General features: G+C 36.0%; 1 protein-coding gene across 1 annotated transcript in view; it reads left to right on the top strand.

Moving 5' to 3' along the window:
• LOC149159370 (uncharacterized) overlaps window positions 1–12068 on the top strand; it is a 28702-nt gene extending 16634 nt beyond the window's left edge. The window contains exon 2 of the mRNA XM_089434277.1: window positions 11757–12068. Coding sequence (XP_089290403.1) covers window positions 11757–12068 — 312 coding nt within the window. The remainder of the gene's footprint in view (window positions 1–11756) is intronic.
• The last annotated feature ends 9027 nt before the right edge of the window (window positions 12069–21095 follow it).

Below are 21095 nucleotides of genomic sequence, written 5' to 3'. Positions count from 1 at the left end.
GACTCTGCCTCACCAAACAACATTGCTCTACCTTCCTCTCTAGAAATGTGCATTTCTACCCAACAACTGTTCCCCAGGCTTTCTTTATGCAATCCTGACAGACAGTGACTGCTGGCCAAGAAAATTGTGCAATGTAGTCACTTAGCCTACAACCATTACCAGCTATGATTGTGCATTGCACAATCCCAACAGTTTGCAGCCAGACTAGACTGTGCATTGCATAGTTCCAGTAGTCAGTCAGTATCCTAGAAGCTTAGACTGTTCCTTGTGCTGTCTTGACAGTCATTCTCCCGACCTCCCAACTGAAATTGCGCTACCTTCATGATCAGTCACACAACTATGTTGCAAGTCAGTTCTCAGGTTCATTTTGGTTTTCGACTAACGGATTTATTGCCATGAGTGTTGCCATGTCTACGGATATTGCAGGTATTCATCTGCCTCTCAACAGTGCAGGTACAATGGTTTCCAAGAGAGTAGAGTCAAGGACACCACTCAGAGCACACCTAGAGATGCAGTCAATCAAATTTCTATGAGCTTTCCTACTCATGAACATATCAAGTTGTTCGTAGATAAGAACATCAAGGTATCACAACAAGCAACATCATGAATAGTAGCTGAAGGAAGCATACCGAACACAGAAAATACGGTGAATGCAATGAACATAATGGATGCAATGAAAGCAAGAGGAAAGTTGTTGAAAACACAGAGGTGGAACAAAGTTGCAAGATCAAGCAGATCCACTGATAATGAAAGAAACTTTGAAGACTCAGGTTATGAGGTGACGACGCAACATGAAGATCGTGTGAAAACAGAGAATGGAACAGAGAAGGAGTTGCATCTGCTAAAGCAAGAAATCAGGAAGAACATGAAGCTACATAGACATACGAATAAGTTGTAGCAGGAACAAGAACAACAGTGGGTGCAACATGCATTCACAAATGAAACTATGCCTGTACGAGTTAAATATACATCTCAGCAGCTGACACAGGGCAAACATGGTGAGCAGTTTTGTTGGTCGCATGCAAGGGATTCAACAACATGCATGTCATTGTGTGCACACATGCAATCCAACCCATTCAATACACTCACCAAGGCGAAGACAAGAGGCAATTCCAAATAGAGCTAAACATGTACTTCGGCTAGTTGATACACATGACCACCAGCACACACTTGAAGATTAACACAGACACTATGCATCAGTGTGTTTCCGGTTTAGCTGCACCCAAGAAGACCATGCGCATGTTAGCAAACGATTTGAATGAAGGAGATAAACCAATGCACAAGTTGCATTGGAGGCAAGAGTTCGCTTTAGCAAGATGTCACCATGGGATGCATGCACACCATCACGGATGACCAAGCTTGACATCAGCTCACCATGTTCACCATCACAAGCATGTCAAAGAGTTGGTATCATGACAATTGACCAAGTGTTTGTGATGTCTTGCAAGGCTTTCTCAAGCAATGTTGTCTCACATGAGTACACGTGCATTGTAATGTAACGTCATGTCAAGTGTCGATAGTTGGATGTAACAGTCGTAGAGTAGGTGAAGAGTCATGAGGGTAGTTGAACTGTCACAAAGGGGAATGTCAAGGGTAACCCCACCCTTTGCTATAAATAGTCCCTCATAACTCATTGTAAGGGCTTTTGGTCAGCAAAGCTTCTAATAAGACTATCTTGGAGAAAGCTTGGACAATATTGTAACGCTCCTTGGCTTCTCCACTGCACGGATCTAGTTCATCTCTTTGGAGGAGTAGGTGGATGTGGCTGTAACATTCCACTGTTGGGGCTAGCAGGTTTACATGGATGTATTGTATGATTGGAACTTACACTTATTTATATAATAAGAGCCAACACATTTTCATGCATATGTTGTTATTGTAGTTGGACTGCTCTAGTTTCTTAGCAATATATGTTGTTTAACTTACGTATTTGTGTATGAACTGCTTCGTATGCAATTATATGAATCTTGTTGCAGATGTGTTGTTGGTTTAAACATCACTTTGGTTTGTCGACTGTTCCGCTTTCCAGCTTGGGATGCATCTTCTTTCGTGTGTTCCCTTATCAGCTGAGTGTTGCTACAGGTTGCTAAGGGGCGCACTCATCTCACCCCTCATGTGTTAGAACCTCTCATTCACCTTCCTTGACTCACTACAAAAATCACACCCTTGCTACTGACAAAGCTATCTTACTTGCCTCTATGCGACATCGTGGTCAAGGCATTACCTTACGACCCACTACTGGGACTCCTACACCAAACTGTATGAGGTCTAATTGGGACTTCTTATCTGGGAGATCCTCTTGACATGTTTCCAGGTCCAACATCGTCAACAATTTCCAAATTGTGTAAGAATTCGAGGAGCGAAAGAGAATGTATGTGTACCTTCCAAGCCAAAGAGAGAATCCAAACCAATTTTTGAGATAGAACCAAATCCAATGTCCCATTTAATATTGTTGAAGAACCAATGCTTTTTTAGTAGCAGGCTATGCCAAATTTCTAAGATCTGAAGAGGCACATGTGCATTGAAGCAGATCCAACCTAGAAGGTCACGGTTATGAAGATATATTTGTTTAATGATACGGTTCCAAAGACCATCGTCACAAATATCCCGCTAGAGGTTCTTAAGTAGAAGAGCGTAATTGAAGTTTCCATTGAAAACAATAGGTCTAGTCAGTGATTCCAACCAAGCTAAATGGAGTTTTTGGTTGGGGCAAGTGCCAACCCAAAGAAACTTAGAGATGATGGAGTTGATTTTTTGGCAATGCCCTGAGGGAGTTTGAAGATATGCATCTAGAGATGTTGTGAAGTATAGATTGAATCAAAATGACGCGTCCGCAAGAGATATTCATTTATGTGTCCATTGCAGGAGCTTCTTTTCGATCTTTTGAATGAGCTAGGTCCAGTCCAAATTCTTATATCCATTAGGCTTCAATCTAAAATTGAGGTACTTGAAATTCTCATCCAAAGTTGTGATTTGAACATCAAATAGAACTGAAATTTCTGACATCCTCATCGCATCAGGATCATTCAAAATCAAAACAGACTTGATATTATTCATAAAGCATAATGGACTTGATCTTATTCATAAAGAGACCTGAGGCAAGTCCAAAATTTTGGAGGATATCAGAAATAATCTGCCATTCAAATGGATATGAGGTCCCTATTGCCATAACATCATCTATGAACATCAGGTGAGAGAGAGGGATTTCACCGACAATATTGTAAGTAGGGATGAGACCCCGAGCTCAAGCATCAAGGAAATTTCTACTTAATCTGTCGATTACAAGAAGAAACAAGAGTGGAGACAGGGCGCAGCCCTGACGAAGTCCTCTGGAAGTAGAAAACAATTATGTAGGAGAGTTGTTGATAATGATGGCAAAAGAAACAATCTTAATACAAGATTATATCCATATGATCATTGAAGAGCCCAACCCTATCTTATGCAATATCATCCACAAGATTTCCCAATCTACACAGTCGAATGCTTTAGTGAGGTTGATTTTCAAGAGGCAGGCATCCAGATGACGGGTCTTAATGGAATGAATGCATTCCAAGGAAATGGCAACAAAATCATGAATCTAGCGTTGTTCCAAAAATCCAAATTGTTCGGCTGCGATATGTTTGGGCAGGAGGGGTTTGATTTGATTAGCTATGGTTTTGGAGATTAGTTTATAGAACGTGTTGCACAAGGAGATCAGTAGGTAGTATAAGGAGGTAGACGACTTAATAAATTTAGGATTAAGAGTGATGAAAGTATCAGTTATGGTGCCGGAGACCCTTCCAAGTCTGAGAGATTTCTTAACCATGTCAGTTAATTCATCAATCATGATGTCCTGGAAATGAAAAAAAATGCTCCATAGTCCAGCCATCACGTCTAGTGCTTTTTCCCCTGGCAATCTCTTTTAATATAGATTGAACCTCTTCCTTAGTAACGAGTTGTTCCAATATAGAGTTTTCCTTTGCATTAGTCATAATTGGAAAGAGGTTACAGATGTCCAACTAAGAATTGAGAGGAACGCAGTCTTTTGTGCTATAATTGGTGCTGAAGAAGTACAAAGCTTCCCTTTCAATGTCTCTTTACAACCTAGTAATCTAATATCTATTTGTGTGAGTAAGGTCCCCAATAGAGATCAATATGCATAAGACGACTGCCTAATAATGTTATTTCCACCAACACCCAAGTGGCGTGCTTGTCCATGCCCCCAAGGAAACCTTCATCTAGATAATAGAGCTTGTTAATGGCGTTGGTGATATTTGTGATGGCCTCCCTAGTCCAAAGTTCTAGAGGAAGTCTAGGAAGCTTGACCCAGATAATATTTCACCATGATGGGTGAGTGGCCAAGTCAAAACCAAAGAACCATCTCTGGAGTGATAAGTATCCATGACCTTTGGCCCAAGGAGAGGCTACGATGTGGTGCACACAATCTGGTGAGAGAAAATGAAAAGTGAACCAACTATTTGTAATGCATTGATCCAAGTTCGATATTTGAGTAGAGGGAACCACCATGTCTCCACCCACCCTTTCATCTAAGTGCCAGCCATCTAGTAGTATACCCATCGGCCCACCAAATCTTGTTGTTTTGGGTTGATCGCCTCATCCCAATATCCATTCACATTGAGAACCAGACCCTGGGGTTGCTTGATAGTTTTAGTGGCCTTTTTTTTCCGAGTGAAAGGAAACTTACGCAGTGGAGGATCCACTCCATTTGAGGTGCCTTGTCTTAGGCCAATTAATTCAAGCGAGAGAGGAAGTTCATGGTCCGAAGCCACAATCAAGGATTTTTTTGTTTGAATTGTTCCTCTATGATAATAGTGACCTTGATGAGTTTCTCAGTCTTTGGAGAAGATGACATAATTGTAGGGGCGATTGACATGTTGAACATGATTAGAAAACCAACAGCTAGGCCGCTATCAGACACTAAGTCTGATTTGGACCAATCAGAGGAGCAGAGGCTTTGATGGAAGCTATGGTTGAAAGACACAAGCTCAAGTGGGCCCAAAAAGGATGCCAAATTGGACTCCAATTGTCCAAAAAAGTCAACATACACCGTGCCACTTCAAAATGGATTTAGTACTGTTGGGAGCGAATTCTTGTAGACATATGGAATAATGGAAGTGGAATCTGAACTGTGGTAGCCCAATGAGAGTTGTCCTTCTTGTGAAAATATTGAGGAAAATGGACAACATGGCTGGACAAGACAATCCAAGATATAGAAAAGGTGTCGATGAAAAGAGAAAGAGTGCAAAGCTTAGTTGTTGTTTCCATTATTTGTTATAGAACACTGATGACAATTTTCCTTTAAGGGGGTGGGGTTTGTAACACCCCCATGTTCTACCTTTGCTTATTGTAATAATGATTGTGATTGTAATGCCAACGTGAAAGGACCACAACTAGTTGGACTTTTGATTAAACATATAATAATTATTATTAATTAAATTAACACAACTGAAGGCTGGACAACCTTATGAATCTTGGCTTGAGGGTAAACTTGCTTTCCCATCGATCTTTACCTAAAGTCACTTTAATATTTGAATCTCGCTTGCTTACCTATTTTTCTTGTAGCCATGAGTCATATTAACTAAATTACTGGTGTTGTATTAATGGGTTACACATGTTGTGTACTTATTGGGTACCTAATGCATGATGTGAATAGGCCCATATTCATCCAAAGAGGGAAGAGGTGACCTGACAGATTGAGCCACCATCTAACTCATGAAAATATGAGATTTGATGCAGGAAGACAAATATTTTTTTCTATGACATGAAGGAAAGGAAGAGACATGAAAGGAATGAGTGGAACAAAAGGGGAAAACAACACCCATTTCAAGGGATTTTCCACTAGCAGATTGAGAAGAAAATAAACTAATGAGCAAGATCCAACAATCGAAGGAGAAGATGAAGAAAAAAAAGAGTGCACTAGATGCTTAGGGATTAGGGTCATGTGGTCAGTCTTACCATACTTGTATTTTCCTGCATTTAGATTTTTTACCTTTGAATTGGTGGCCTACTTTCTATGACCTTGGTGATAATCCATGTAGCTATGTTTGTAACAACCGAGTCCTTTATTCCATCATGTGTGAACTTTAGTGAGCGAATGGACCACTAAGTGATGGTTGTTGAGTTAGTGAAGCACGGGAACAATGCAATTCATCTCTTGAAATTGACTTCAACCCATTGGTGTGAACCCTTTCCCTGTCAAAGAATTTCCCTCAAACACTCGATCCAACCCAAGGGTGGTCAGTTGCAAGAAAGGTTGCAGTGTAGCTGGTCTATGATAGGGTGGAGAGTGGCAACCCCTCCTTTAGTTTCCAGCTAAATCAATATACACAAATAAGAAATTCTTGCTTATGCATGTTAGACTATAGGCTACGATATGCCTTATTGTGTTTATGACTAATGGTTAACCCTGTAGTGTTTATTTAAGAATGTTTGATTTATTATATAGTTTGGGTTGATTAGCTAAATCATGTATCTATGGTGAATATGAGATTCTTGAGTTATGTGGTTGCAACCTTATTAATCCATTTGCAGGTTTCCTGATATGCCTAAGACTGGTGGTCTCAAAACAATCAAAATTAACCTTTTATTTCACATGTTTTATTCATCTTTTGTGTTTATGAGTTTAGGGAACCTCCTTATTATATCCATGTTTATGAGTTGCCTCTTGAGTAGTTTAGATTACATGTTGTGTGAGTGGACTTGCTCCCCCACTGTTGATATCTATGTATGTCCATGATGAATGTTTTCTACTATGTTTTCGTGGACTATGTGCGACTCATGGACCTCTATGTTTGTTGTTATTTGCACGAGATATAGAATTATTTACATGAAGATGCATGGTTGTTTGTACTCCATAGTTAGCATGCTATAACATGTGTTTTCATTGTCTAATGTGTTTGTGAAATTTGATGTCTCTTTCCCTATTTGAGAATGTAAAGCACTTAACAAGTTATGAAAGATATCCATGAGTTGTATGGTTGTATGATATGTTTACAGTTAAACTAGTTATGGTCTATGACCTTGTTTTTGGATGTGCTATAACTGACATGGATATAGTCTTATTGAAGGTTGTAACCTTCCTCTTGTGAGGGGAAATAACTAGATGAACATACAATGAATTTATGTTTTATAGAGCTTCTTAGAGGAAACAAACTCTTTGGGATTTCCTGAAGAAATATGTTTAATGAATATTTTGCTCAGTCTTGTTTAGAAACTTGTCATGTTTACTTTGTGAGTACCAATTACCTTGCTTGAGTGTGATTAATTCCCTTGGAAAGATATATCTTTAGATCGAGACTCTAATCTTGAATGTTTAAGTAATTTGGGCAATGCCTTATTTTGAAGGAATTCCGAAGGAATTCCTAAACTGGCCCCTTTGTGAAGTGTAGCATAAATTCTACACTTGTATCTAGGCTAGATAAAATTATTAAATCCTAGTGCCATTGTATCCATATGTGTGAAGGGTCGGATACATCCTTCACGTGAAAATCACATTTGGGTATCTAGGCAATCAATACGGTCAACCCTCATATGTAATCTAAAACCTTATGTAGACCAGATATAATATAAGTTGGAGTCATCTAGTGGGGCCTTTCATGGGCAAAGCTAGATGATTATTTGGTATGACAAGTCATATAAGGATTTGATGCCTGGCCAAATTTTGCAAGTGCACTTTTGAGAAAGGTTCGATCCATATTTTGGAATTGCATTTTGGGTGGGGCTTGCTGGGATGGTTAGTGCACAAGGCCCATATCTTAAATAGTCTAGATAATTTTTATCTAGTGGAAGGCCCACTATGGGGATCATGGGCTCAAAGCCAGATTTAGTATGAGTATATGAGGTGGATTGGTTTGATCGAATAATTGGCGTGAGCTAGGATTGGAACGAAGCTATATGTTATGTCTTTTGGTAAGTGAGTTGATATGTGGGCCAAGGGATTGATTACCTCGCAAATGAAATGGATATTCGGTAGGTTGAGAGTCCAGAAATTTTGCTAAGTGCAAAAGCTTGGTTTGCACCCGATTTCTTTGAAACTGGATATAACATGTCTTTGCTACAAAAAATAAAGGACTTAGCTTGGCGGGACCCACAACCCTAACTAAGGCGATGGGTGTTACATAGGTTGGGAAAGGCTACATGGTCACCACGTGCATGGTGATGTGGAACATTATTGACATGGAGTCTTTGTGGTGTGACACGTGGCATGGTGAATCAATCTTGTTGTATGGCCAAAGAGTTGATTTTTAGATGATACATGGCACTGTTAGAGGATTCACATGGTAGGATTACATCACCTTGATATCAACATGACATCAATAAGGAGTGAAGGAGACAAGTGACGTCACACTAGATAACGTGGCTTCTAGGTGGCGCAATGGGTCATACCATGTTATAGGTGGTAGAGGGTGCAATCTTAATTTTCATGTTCATAGACGAAGAATTTTTTGTCCATTCCTTTTGTTTAGAACTAATTTCTTTGGCAACACTCCAGAAAATGGGCACAAACTAACAAAAATTGCTAGATGGGGAACTCACCGATAACTAATGTGAAATTTATTGTCTTGCTATGCCGATTCAGAATGGTAATTACTTCTCACCTTGGCACGATGGCGTTGGGCATGTTGACGCGGTGGAATCCACTTTGGTCTATGATCGATGTGCCAAAGCCAAATATTCTAGTTGGTAGCACCACATGGTGGTACACGGTGATGCGACAGGGATTAATGATCAGATATTCATATGGGCATAAATTTCAATCTAGAAGTTGGATTGAGATGAAAATTATATCGTCAGAAAGCTCTCCATGAGCCAAATGTGATGGCATCAATTTTGAGTTTCCAAGAGGTTGGATAATTGTGAACCCATTTTCATAATAGACAATGGAGATTGGATTAATTTTAAAGTAACACATTCCACAACTCAAGAATAATCTAAGAGGGTGAGAGGGAGTGTTACATCAAGCCCGAGGAGAGTTAAATTTTGAATAAATCAAGGTCTCTCATATGTTAATGGTTAATTAAAAATCTAATTACATGTTCAATTAAGAAACAATCATGGTAATCTGAGACAAGTGAAATGGTTGGAACTGAGACCCAAGATCAAATCCCCTTGTTGTAGCCCGGGCTATAGAGAAGAGGACAGGTCGTAGCCCCCAAAAATTTACTGGCAGTTACGTGTCAAGTGGTAGTTGGGTTCCTCTGATTTAATTAAAAAAAACAAACGAAAACAATCAAGGTAATATCTCCTTACCCAAACAAAAGAAAGCAAACATGGTTTCACTCAACTATTTCCTCCCCAACTATATTCTCAAGTTTTACCCATCAATTCCTCCCAAAACATTTGGTACAAACTTTTAAACTCTTCTATTTATCAATCCAGATTTCTCATTTAGTGATCTTGATAATTAATAGAACTTGACAATTGTACCAAGTGTTAGAAAAACATTAATTCCAACCACCTTTTGCATTAATTGTGTTAGGTAGGAAGTCTTCTCGAAAATTCATGAGGAAGTCTCACGCCTTCTAGAGTGTTCAGATAGACTCCCCAAGAAGCCACTGCCACTGACATCTAGAATCGAGAAGCTTCATTACGATGTATAAAATGCTTTCTCTGGCAATGTAAATCCTGAGTTTGTGGTGTGATTTGTGTTCCATGATATGGTATCAAAGCTCAGGTGAGTCGTGAGGTGAACGAGCTCATGTGAATTGTGAGGAGAGGCTAGAGTGGTAAATAGTTGCGTGAGGCCAATTGTGGTAATTATGGTGCTATGTGTTTGAGTGCAGTGAGCGTTCGACTGTCTAGAACTGTGTTAGAAGAAGCAGAGGGGAGATCCATTCAGAGCCATGGATTATAGTTAAGTGTGAGGGATCTATTCTGTTAGGAGTGTCACACACTATGCTAGAGTCAACCATTATGATCCATCTTTGTGCATGGAGCATGGATTGTTTATGGATGTGGTAAGATGAGAATGTGACTGAGTCTGTGTGGCATCAATTATATGTAAAAGGAGCCAGAGCTGCATAGGAGACCATCCTGAAATTGCCTCATCTATGACCAACGGTGTAAAGGAGTTGATAGCTCGTGCAAGAGAGAGAGAAATTGTCTTCTCAATTAGGGAAATTGTCGTGTGGGTTCAGTGGTGTACGTTGGAGCAGCTGGACAAATCCATTCAGTATAACGTTATTGGAAGAGCATTGGTGGTGTTGTGAGAGCTTGGTAGTGAGGGTTGTATGAGCAGTGGTCACTAATTGTCGAGTCGTGCAATGTGGTGAACCTGAAGCAGACCTAAGGTAGGTTGAGTTGTGGTTATTGTTGGCATAGTAGGCCTTTTTTTAGTTGTGAGACAGTGTGCCCTGTTCTTGGTGCTAATTGGAGAGCCCTTGTTATTCGCTGATTCAAGAGGCGCATTTGACTTGTCCATGAGAAGACAACAGTCTGCTATGGAATAAAGTCGAGGGAGAGCTGAGAGGAGACCTGTGTTTGGTGTGTGTTTTTTGTTTCTTTGTGTGGAGTTGAGTGTGAGCTGCGACGGGGATGTCTTTTTGTTTGAAGGCCATCCAAGGGAGTCTGTGTAAAACCCCAACTGCAGTGTACAAGGAAGGAACAAGATTGTCCTATGTGATACGAGTATACTACTACTCCCAGAAGCTTGGATAAAAAGGGAGTGTTCAACTTTAAAGTTAAGATTATTGCTTGTTCTTCTCAACAATGAAGAGGAGTGCGCATCGGAAGAATGGAAAGCGGCATAGGCCCTATTGAGTTGCTTCAGTTGTTGCGTTGAACACTGTGCAAAAGTGTGTTTAACTTGTTGGCACGGAGGAGTCTTGAATGCAGACTGTGTTTGGGGACTGTGTGGCCCTTTGAAGCTGCCCATCACCGATGTGTGGAGAAGACCGTGTCGGCCATTGAGGGGTAGAAACCCACAACCACAAGGAGAGCCCGCTATGTTTGGAGGACTATCACTATTTGAAGGAGTCTGAATAGCTGATTGGAGAAGCACATATGTGTATTAGCCCTATCAATGGGGAGAAGAAAGTCATTGTAAATATTTTGTATTGCAGAACCTTCGGTCTTGCCGAGGTGCTGTCACATGCATCTGCAAGTAAATTAAGGAGAAGTCATGCAAAAAATCACCATTTCTTAATTATTCGTGAGCATTTATTTACCACGTGGAATAGTCCACTCTTAGTTACTTTTCAAAGTAATGAAACTTGTGGCATAACGTTTTTGTGGCTGAAGTTTAATAAGGTAAATGGTAAAGGTGTTATAAATATTGAATTCGTGGAGAACAAATTGCATGTGGAGAGATAAGAGGAGAAATAAAGTTTTTTTGGTGAAAGGAGTTTAAAAAAGGAATTGTTAATTTACACGGTGGGTAAAATTAAAATTGTGGTGGTTGAATTTTGGTGTGGCTGCTGGGATCCAAGCTAACACTTGCCGTGAACCAATGTTGTTTGGTTGTTGTTGTAGACTTACAATTAAACTAGAAGGGGGTTCGCAGACAAGATCATGAAGCTTTGAGGCGTGGATGAGTGTTAGCTCCTGTGTTTGTTGAAAGAGTATATGTGTGCTCTTGACCAACCTAATAAATAAGTGGAATAATGTTTGATAGTGATCTTTTTGATGATGATTTTTCAGAGAGTCCATTTGGAAGTATTTTTGCGCCGGGTAGTATTTTTTATTCAGGTAGTATTTTTGAGTTAGAAGAATTAGTCGATAAACATAATGGTTTTATTGATGACCATGAATATTAGTAGGTGCGGTTTATTCCACATGTTCCTGCAATCACCGAGAGAAGAAATTGCTTCTCCCCGAACCCAATTGTTAGAAATTTGATTGGATCTGCTTCTATGATGGCTACTACAGTGGAGGATACGACCATGGATGTTGTTCAGAAGCTGCACATGTTCGAAGATGAGTGCATATCAGTGGATGAAGAGAAAGTTGGTCGCATACTTTACAAGGCTCCTTGTGATGGAAAGTGGGGAGAGCATGATCAGATTACCTTGTTTTCATTGTTTGGGATGTTGCCTTGTATCCCAATCAAGAAGAGGTTGTTAAGCGTGTAAGCAAAGAGCAATTGAAGGAGCCTAGTTGAGACTTAGACTAGCAGGTGCGTTAGGTGTGTCAATTAAGAATATGTTTGTGTCTTATGTATTATGCTATAGGATATTTTGTGTGTTTATATTATGGTAGGAATTAAGGGGGAGTGTTGGAAAACATTAATTCCAACCACCTTATGTATTAATTGTGTTAGGTAGGAAGTCTTCTCGAGACTTCAGGAGGAAGTCTCGCACCTTCTAGAGTGTTCAGATAGCTTCCCCAAGAAGCTACTGTCACCAACATCTAGAATCGAGAAGCTTCATCATGATGTATAAAATACTTTCTTTGGCAATGTAAATCCTGAATTTGTGATGTGATCTACATTCTCTGATACCAACAATATCACCTTTATATCTAATTTAACTATATTTATTTCACCCTTCACCTTCCATTCCCATAAAAATTTCAGCACTTTTTTGAAGCTAACGCTGGGAAATTTTCAAAATAAAGAAAATGTAAGTGAAGAAAATAATGACTCCCAAAACAAATTTGATGTTTCTCATTTAAACACTAGTCTATTATATTAAGCATGACATATTACTTAATGAACTTATAACTCCTTTAAAAAACAAATCATAAATTCCCATAAAACTTAAAATAAAGTACTAGAAATGAAAACAAAACAACCGTTCGTCTCTATTTTCAAATTTTGAGATTGAGAGACGCGATGAATAACAAACGAGCACATATCTTAACCTTCGGATCTCACCAAATAAACGTTTAGACTTTTCGGTGGTTTTCGTATAAACCATAAGCAGCCTTCGTATAAGCCATAGGTTGTCTACCGCATATGATCTCTAACAAAACTACTCCAAAACTATGTAAATCACTCTTTAAGTCAACCTTTGAGTGCTAAAGTACTTGTTAAACTAAAAAATTAAAATAAAATAAAATAAAAAAATAATATGGGCTAAGAATGGCAAATCACTCTTTAAGTCAACCTTTGAGTGCTAAAGTATTTGTTAAACTAAAAAATTAAAATAAAATAAAATAAAAAAATAATATGGGCTAAGAATGGCAAGAAAAATGAAAGAATGAGATTCTACAACAAATACAATTCAATTCCTTCACCATCACTAATATTTTAAAGAGAGTACAAGTTATGTGTGATATACTCTGGATCAAGGTATCACGCCATTCCTTTCACCCTAGTGGTAACATGAGAAGCCTCACCATCCTCCTCATCCATCCAAGACCAAAGTTACCCAAGTTTTCCTTTTAAATTGTTGTCTAGAAGAATGTTTGCTGTTTTCACATCCCTGTGAATAATCTTCGGAGTACAACCTACGTGCATGTATTCCAATCTTTCGAATAAAAATGGCAAACATTTTGTTATGCATTAATTGCCTTTTAGAGATAAAATAGAAAGCTACATAAGAAATTGCTTGAAAAATATGTCGTTTTCCTTCTGAAGCATAGAGTCTACATCTACCAACGTTTAAATTCTAATCAAATACATCAATTCTAATAAAATACATCACAACAAAGAGGACATGAAAAAACTACCCTGTGCTGCATCTAAAGCTATTTTCACCCTTGTTTTCCAATTTAGTTCCGAACCTGTGTTAGGACCTGGGAAAGGAAAGTAAAAGCTAAATGAGAATTGAACACCATTATATTTACTAGAGAGTTATGTATATTTACCATAAAGGCGATCCCTTGGAAAGTAAGAATTGTTACCTTTGGACACCATTATATTTATGAGAAAGTTATATATATATATATATATATATATATATATATATTTACCATAAACGCGATCCCTCAAGGACCCTCCGGACATGTGCTCGTAGATTATCATAAGTTCTTTGGATTCATTACAATATCCCAGTAAAGTCACTAAGTTCTCGTGATGAACTCTGGAGAGAACATCAATCTGTTCATCAAATGAACCCGGAGTCATAAATTTTACTCTACATGCTTATCTCGGAATATGTTTAAAGCCACTAGAAATTGAAGTGTGATACTATGTCCAAATGGAAAAACAGAAACTCAGAATTACCTCGTTTAGGAACTGGTGAACTCCTTGCTTGGAGAACAAGGAGAGAACTTTTACGGCAATAGCCTTTCCTTCCGGCAATTTACCAAAGAACACAGAGCCAAAGCCCCCTTTTCCGATTTTCGCACTAAATTTTTGTGTGGCAGTCATCTCTGATCTAGAGTGAAGGCACAGGACTTTGCTGAATTTGGTACCATATTCGTTGCATCAATCCATTCGTTGGGGATAAAGTGCACGACATTTTCCACCCCATTGCTTTCAGTTGCTTTCTTTTTCCTATACAATAGTCCGATGATTGGAACTCCACTGAGTGTTATTCCGAGGGTAAGTTGTTCCCTCAATTTCTTGCTTCTAGGATTCGGAGGTTTATGTTCCATGGAATCAATAATAGATAGGCGGGGGTTTCCAGAGTATCTGGTACAGATGAAAGAAAGAGATTTTCAGTCAGATTAATTAGAATTTCAACTGGATTAATAATAATTGTCTTTGGCATTCAAAATGTTGGAGGTATATAATATAAATAGATATTTGATTAGTTGAGTGTCAATGAAGGGTTATGCAGTAGTTTTTGAGGAATTTCACCACTGAAATTGTTATTTTTTACAAACCTGTAATATTCAGATAAAGATTAAAAATCGATATAACGTAGAATTTGCATAAGAAAATAGGAGGGCAAAGAAGCCTTACAACTCTTAAAGGTTTTTAAGTGCAGATAGCTAGTCTGGAAGACTACCGTTGAGGTTGTTGTTTTCTGAATGTCTGTGTCACAAAGAAAATGGTGGATAACCAATCTTTACTGAAAATGTTTGGTGAAAGTCTGCAGAAAAGACACTGAAAAATTTATATCGACAACCAACTTACAGTCTCTCCAACTTTGTTAAATTCGAAAAGTCTGGCAAAGGTCCCATGAGATTGTTATTGTCGAGTGACCTGGTTAATCGACCATTGACAATCCTGTTTTTTAATACTTACCCAGTCTAACTTTATTTAAAAATGAAAACAAAGAATTGAAAAGCACAAAATGAAAAACAATACATAAAATTAAATTTAAGGATTCGAGCGTCTCTAGTTAACCAGCACCATGATGGATTATATCAAATGGACTTGAGATTTATAAATGACCGTTTCATCAAAGATTGTGTATTTCTTTCGAACTCACAAATTGAAGTGCATAAATCTCTATATTCTGGTTATATATACAGATAATATTTTACCCAAAGAGACGTTATAAACCGGTAATAGTTTTTCGAAATAATATTGTCAACTCATATTATAACGTTATTATTATAATATGATGATGATAGTTTTTCGAAATAATATTGTCAACTCATATTATAACGTTATTATTATAATATGATGATGATAATGGTTAACGTCCACTGAGACCAAATACTGATCTATCGGACCTACAAAGACAAATTATTTATTTTGATTTAAGATTTTATTCCTATGCTCAAAAAGCTTGGAGAGAAGCCTCCCGAGTTCACTATAATTTTGGCATTGTAAAAGGGTAGGAAGGTCAGTATTGTAACAAAGATTGTGAAATTGAGATCTAATGTGGTTGTATGCAGGGCACTCTAAGAGGAAGTGGTTTTCATCCTCGATGCCCTTACTCTCACAAATATGGCAGATCCTTTCTATCCATGGCGTTTTAGGAACTGTCCAACGGCCAGTTTCACTATGGAGCTCATGAGAATTCGTTCTAATCTTTGCTATATTAATTTTCTTCTTTGAACTAGTTAAAATAGAGAGATACTTTTGATCTTCAAGGGTGGGGTTGATGACCCTCTTAGCTTATATTAAGATGTTATTATAAATATTAAATATTATATTGTTTAAAAATAATATTTATAATTCAATATTCTAAACTAATTTTTTAAAAGGCTTGATAAATTAAAGATTCGCTTAAAAATAGATTAAAATTAACTAATTAATATTTTTGTTTTTAATTTAAAATTAAATAAAATTTTATTTATTTATTAATTATTAAATTAATTAATTAATATTTTTGTTTTTAATTTAAAATTAAATAAAATTTTATTTATTTATTAATTATTGTTATTTTAATATAAATTTATAATAATATTTTGATATGTTATTTTCAAATAATTAAAATTTTAAGATGTAAGTATTTTAAAAGCCAAAAAATTATTTCAAACGTTCATATAAACTATATATGTTTATTTTAGATTAAATTGGGTTGTGAAATATTTAATTTAGGTTATGTCTTTAAGTTAATTTTATTTAAAAAAATAATTAAATCAACCTTTTTTACATTAAATATTATATGTATTTATAAATTGATTAATATTATTTAAATAAAGCCATTAAAATTTAATCTCTTTCATAATTTATATTTTTAATTTCTTTAATTTATATGTTTAATATATAGGACTGTGCCAGAACTAGCCAATATCCTTTCAGCATAACTTCCTTATAGGTCGACTGTTAGGTTTCTCATATACAACGTACCGTTTGTTTCAATAGATAAAGCGAAGCTTATATCTGTTTGGAGTCCACTGTAATTTCTAACAATGGACCATAATGTCGAGAACGATAACCTTGCGAGGTAAGGCACGTGAGGTTCTACAGGCAAGTGATAGCAAGATTTGTTGAGAGGCTTTGGAAAGAAGCGTAGACCATAGGATTTCTTACTCACATTCCCTATGTTTGCTCTCTGACCGAGGTGGTCAATGTAATTATCATCAGTGACGTCCCATCTTATATTGTTTATGTCACTGTAATCTGTACTACTTCCGCAATCAATACTCACAAATCCTGTTATACCCCCAGACATTAATCAGTAAAACAATATCTTATTAACCGAATAGCAAAACAAATAAACAATGAGCGCAATAATAATACAATGTATTCAAATGAAATTACTCCGTGTCTTCAATATAGAATGTTGAATGGCCTGGTTGAGCAGTGGTTGCACCCACGAAACACAAAAGCACGCCTAGTGCTGCTGTCCAACAACCCCATTTACCATATCCAATTTTGCCCATCGTATCGGAGTTGTCTATAATGCGACTTTTTGGATATATCGGTGACGGAATCCGGCGGAAGAAATTGAGGTTAAATCTTGATTTCTTGCAGTTAAAATGGTTTTTTAACTGCATATTTGGATTCAGCACCCTCGAAAACCCCTAGGACGGTTTCATTGTGCAGAAACTAGCTATCAAACTTGCGATTCCAACAAATTCCTGCAGGATTTCGATCGAAAAAACCAGCGGAAAAGCCTTTCAAAAAGTCGCGTTATAGAAAACTGCCATCGTATCACGTACTTTCATAGAGAGGTGCTTTGCAGTTACAACATCAGCAGATAGGAAGCGAAGGATTCACACAGAGCGCTTCCTATTTGCAGCAGTATCGCAACGAGTCGACTTCTTACGAATTTTTTCATTTATTTAACGGTGAAAGAGATCGGCCTCTGGCAGGCAGCGTCGTGGGAAAGTCTATTGGGAGGTGCCTTCATGATCTCCGAAGTGATCGGGGAAAGATTTGAGGTTTCCGTTCCAACTTCCCATGACAGTGTGAAGGAGTAGAATTTGAAGTTCAATTTTAACCTTTTTAATAGGTTCCCAGTTTTTAGGTTTAGAGGTTACTTTTCGCTTTTTCTCATCTAATTTACTTTTATAATATAAATAATTATTTTTGAAATTTAAAAATATATAAATTTAAACTATGTGTGATCTTAAAAGAAAACATATTTGTAGGATATTATGGAATAATTTGTCGTTTATAATATTATTTTATAATATTATGTAATATGTGAGGTGTAGATGTTTCTCTTCTTTAAAATTCATAGAAAGAGATTAGGGATTGATAGATATCTTATTATAATTGATCATTTTTGAATTATCTAATAAGCAATTGATAGTTGTATAAAAAATAATTTAAATATATAAATAAAAATACAAAATTTGTATAATTTAGATTAATAAATTTTAAATAAAACCTATCTCAACTATTCATTCTCATTTATTGGTTTAAGTTTATAAACTCTTTTTATGAAAATATTATAGCTTAAACTTTATAAATTACCATATTAATTATTATTCATTAATGTTAGAGATATTATATGAACCAACCTTTATAGTTTACCAAACAAGGACAAACTATACAATAATTGTTATTTATTTTTAAGCGTTCATAAGAAACCCATTCTTATTTTATATATTTTTAATTTGGATTTTTATTTGATATATTTATAATTTTATAATTTCGATTTTATGTAAGTATACTTGAAATATTTAGTTTTTTTTAAATAAATTTCTTAATATAATTTTTGATGGAATAATAATTTTTTATTATTATTTAAATTATATTTTTAAACATATAAATAAATTTATTGTTTTAAAAATCTCTTATAATATATTTAATAGATTATAAAATTCAAAATTTAAAATTTTATCAAAAAAATATTAAATTTAGAATTTTTTAAAGAATAAAGACAAAAACATTCAGCCATATAACTATCTTTCTTAATGTAAAATTCAAATAAATATTTTTTTTTATAAATAATATTTTTATTCTAAATCTGATTTTAATAATTTTGAAAATTTATATTAAAATGTATTTGAAATTAAAATTATATATAGTCTAATTTATAGAGGAAATGATTTTATGGATATTTTTTTGTTAATTTTAACCAAAATTTGATAGAGATTTTTAAAAATTTGAGTTTAAATTGTTTAATCTGTATAATTTGAATATTTTAAGAGTGCTAAATATATTTATGTATTCAAAATTATATTTTAACAAAAATATTCTTGAAATTTTTTTACTAAATTTTAATGAATTCCTCTATATATATAAATTCTTCTCATTTTTCTAATTAAAAATTAATAAATTATATTAACATAAATTTATTAGTGATTTCAATAATATAACCACAACTATATAAAATAAATAATCATTCCCAAAACCCTGCCGAGAAAGCGACCCATGATGACTTGAGAGTCCCATTACTCCACTAATTTTCCTTCATGCCTCCTGTGAAAAGAGAAAAAAGTCCATTTTTCCATTGAATTCCAAAAGATTCAGAACTACAGTCTCTAAATATTTGGAGATTGCAACATTAAACTATACTGAATGCGTTTGGCTCCCGAAAAAGCGCCCTGCTCTGCCCCTTAATTTAAGGACGACGACCCGACCCTTAATATATCTACTAAGAGTATATATATCTACTAAGATTTATATATTCTTAGTAGATATATTAAGGGTCAGGTTCTCGTTCTTAAATTAAGGGGCAAAGTATATATATCTATGAAGTTTAACAGTAAGTTTAGTTGGGTGAAATCCACCAGATGGAGGTTCAAATCTCACTGAGTATATGGCCTGTTGTGTCTTGGCTAGAAGAGTAGGCGACTTCTGGGGCAAAGTATATATATCTATGGGGTTTAACGGTAAGTTTAGTCTCACTGAGTATATGGCCTGTTGTGTCTTGGCTAGAAGAGCGGATGTCTCAGCTCTTGTTGAGGCATAAGTTAATTACTATAGTATATGGCCTGTTGTGTCCTGAGTATATGGCCTGTTGTGTCTTGGCTAGAAGAGTAGAAGAGTAGGCGACCCCTGAGCGGACGTCTCAGCTCTTGTTGAGGCATAAGTTAATTACTATTGTGTGCGGCTTGCAAGCTATTGCACCTAGCCTAGGTTTATAGTGGCAGCTAGTTGGATTAGCCTAGGTTTATAGTGGTAGCTAGTTGGATTTGATCCTGGGCCTTGTTCAAGATAACTCTCACCAGTTACCAATTATCCTATATATATATATATATATATATATACTAAGATTAAGAAGCCTAAAGCCTCAATTTGTGAAGGTTTGAGGAGGCACGCTTATTAAAATTCATGGGACATAATAGATTATGCATTTTATATGCACACTGTGGGTATTGTCGGCTAAGGTTGGCATCACCAACACAATTTACTCTCAAATCCAATCTAAACATAGTGCATACATCTACACAACACGATCTCCTATTTATTTACAGAGGAATAAAATTCAAGGCTATCTCACATTTTCCTAGCCCTCTCGTGAAGGAGTCAAGCCAAAATTGGCTCTGACACCATGCTATAAAATAGAGAGAGATCAGAGAGCGATTTATTACACACAATAAATCACACCTAGATATTTTTATTGATAACAAAGGTTACATATATATAGGACACAAATTATTGACTTCAACACATGTAGATCAAGACTAGAACTCATACATTAGAAATAACAACTTCTAGACTGACTCCTCGTAACTGCTAATGACAGCTGCACATGACATGGAAGAATTTCTTCCAACAGATGTGTTTAAAGTGGAAAAGGTGGAGGAATAAGCCTACAAGGCAATTTTATTGGCATTACTAGTATACTTAACAACAACCAATCAACTAGATGTGTTTAAAATGGAAAAGGTGGAGGAATAAGCTTACAAGGAAACTTTTATCAACGTTCCTAGTATACTTAATAATAATCAATCAAGTAGGGTTATCTTTGGTGGTTTAGAAAAATAGTTGTAATCTTCCCCACCTAGGTTTAGATCCTTACAAGTGACATGATGACTTACAATGCATTGACAAATACCGTTGTATGGCTTCTTAAGTGAGTATGAATATTAAAACCTTTTCGAGCCTTGTGAATTCAGTCAAGCACTTATTTAAATTTAATATCTTCATATATAAAAATGGATTTGTCAATCAGTGATTTAAATTTAATATTTTCATATATAAAAATGGATTAACAATTTAATTGCACCAATAGGTCTCTCTACAGTCCAATAAAGGCGCGATATTATCCTATAATGTTACATTTAAAAATAATAAAATAATACTTACATTACCAAATTAAAACATAGTAGTAACAAAAAAATTAAAAAATAAACATAGTAATAACTTATCCATTCCCATGGAAGGAGGAGCATTAGGGGATATGGCATATTGACTTAGTCAATTGATCCATATCATTCATGTTTCCAAACTAGCCCTTTTAATGAACAAT

Source organism: Pinus tabuliformis, chromosome 5_2 (assembly GCF_031772625.1).
Source record: "Pinus tabuliformis cultivar Carrire ecotype Pingquan chromosome 5_2, CPIR1, whole genome shotgun sequence".
Taxonomy (NCBI): Eukaryota; Viridiplantae; Streptophyta; class Pinopsida; order Pinales; family Pinaceae; genus Pinus; species Pinus tabuliformis.
The sequence above is the reverse complement of the archived record's forward strand: the minus strand, read 5'-3'. Positions and strand labels throughout refer to the sequence as shown.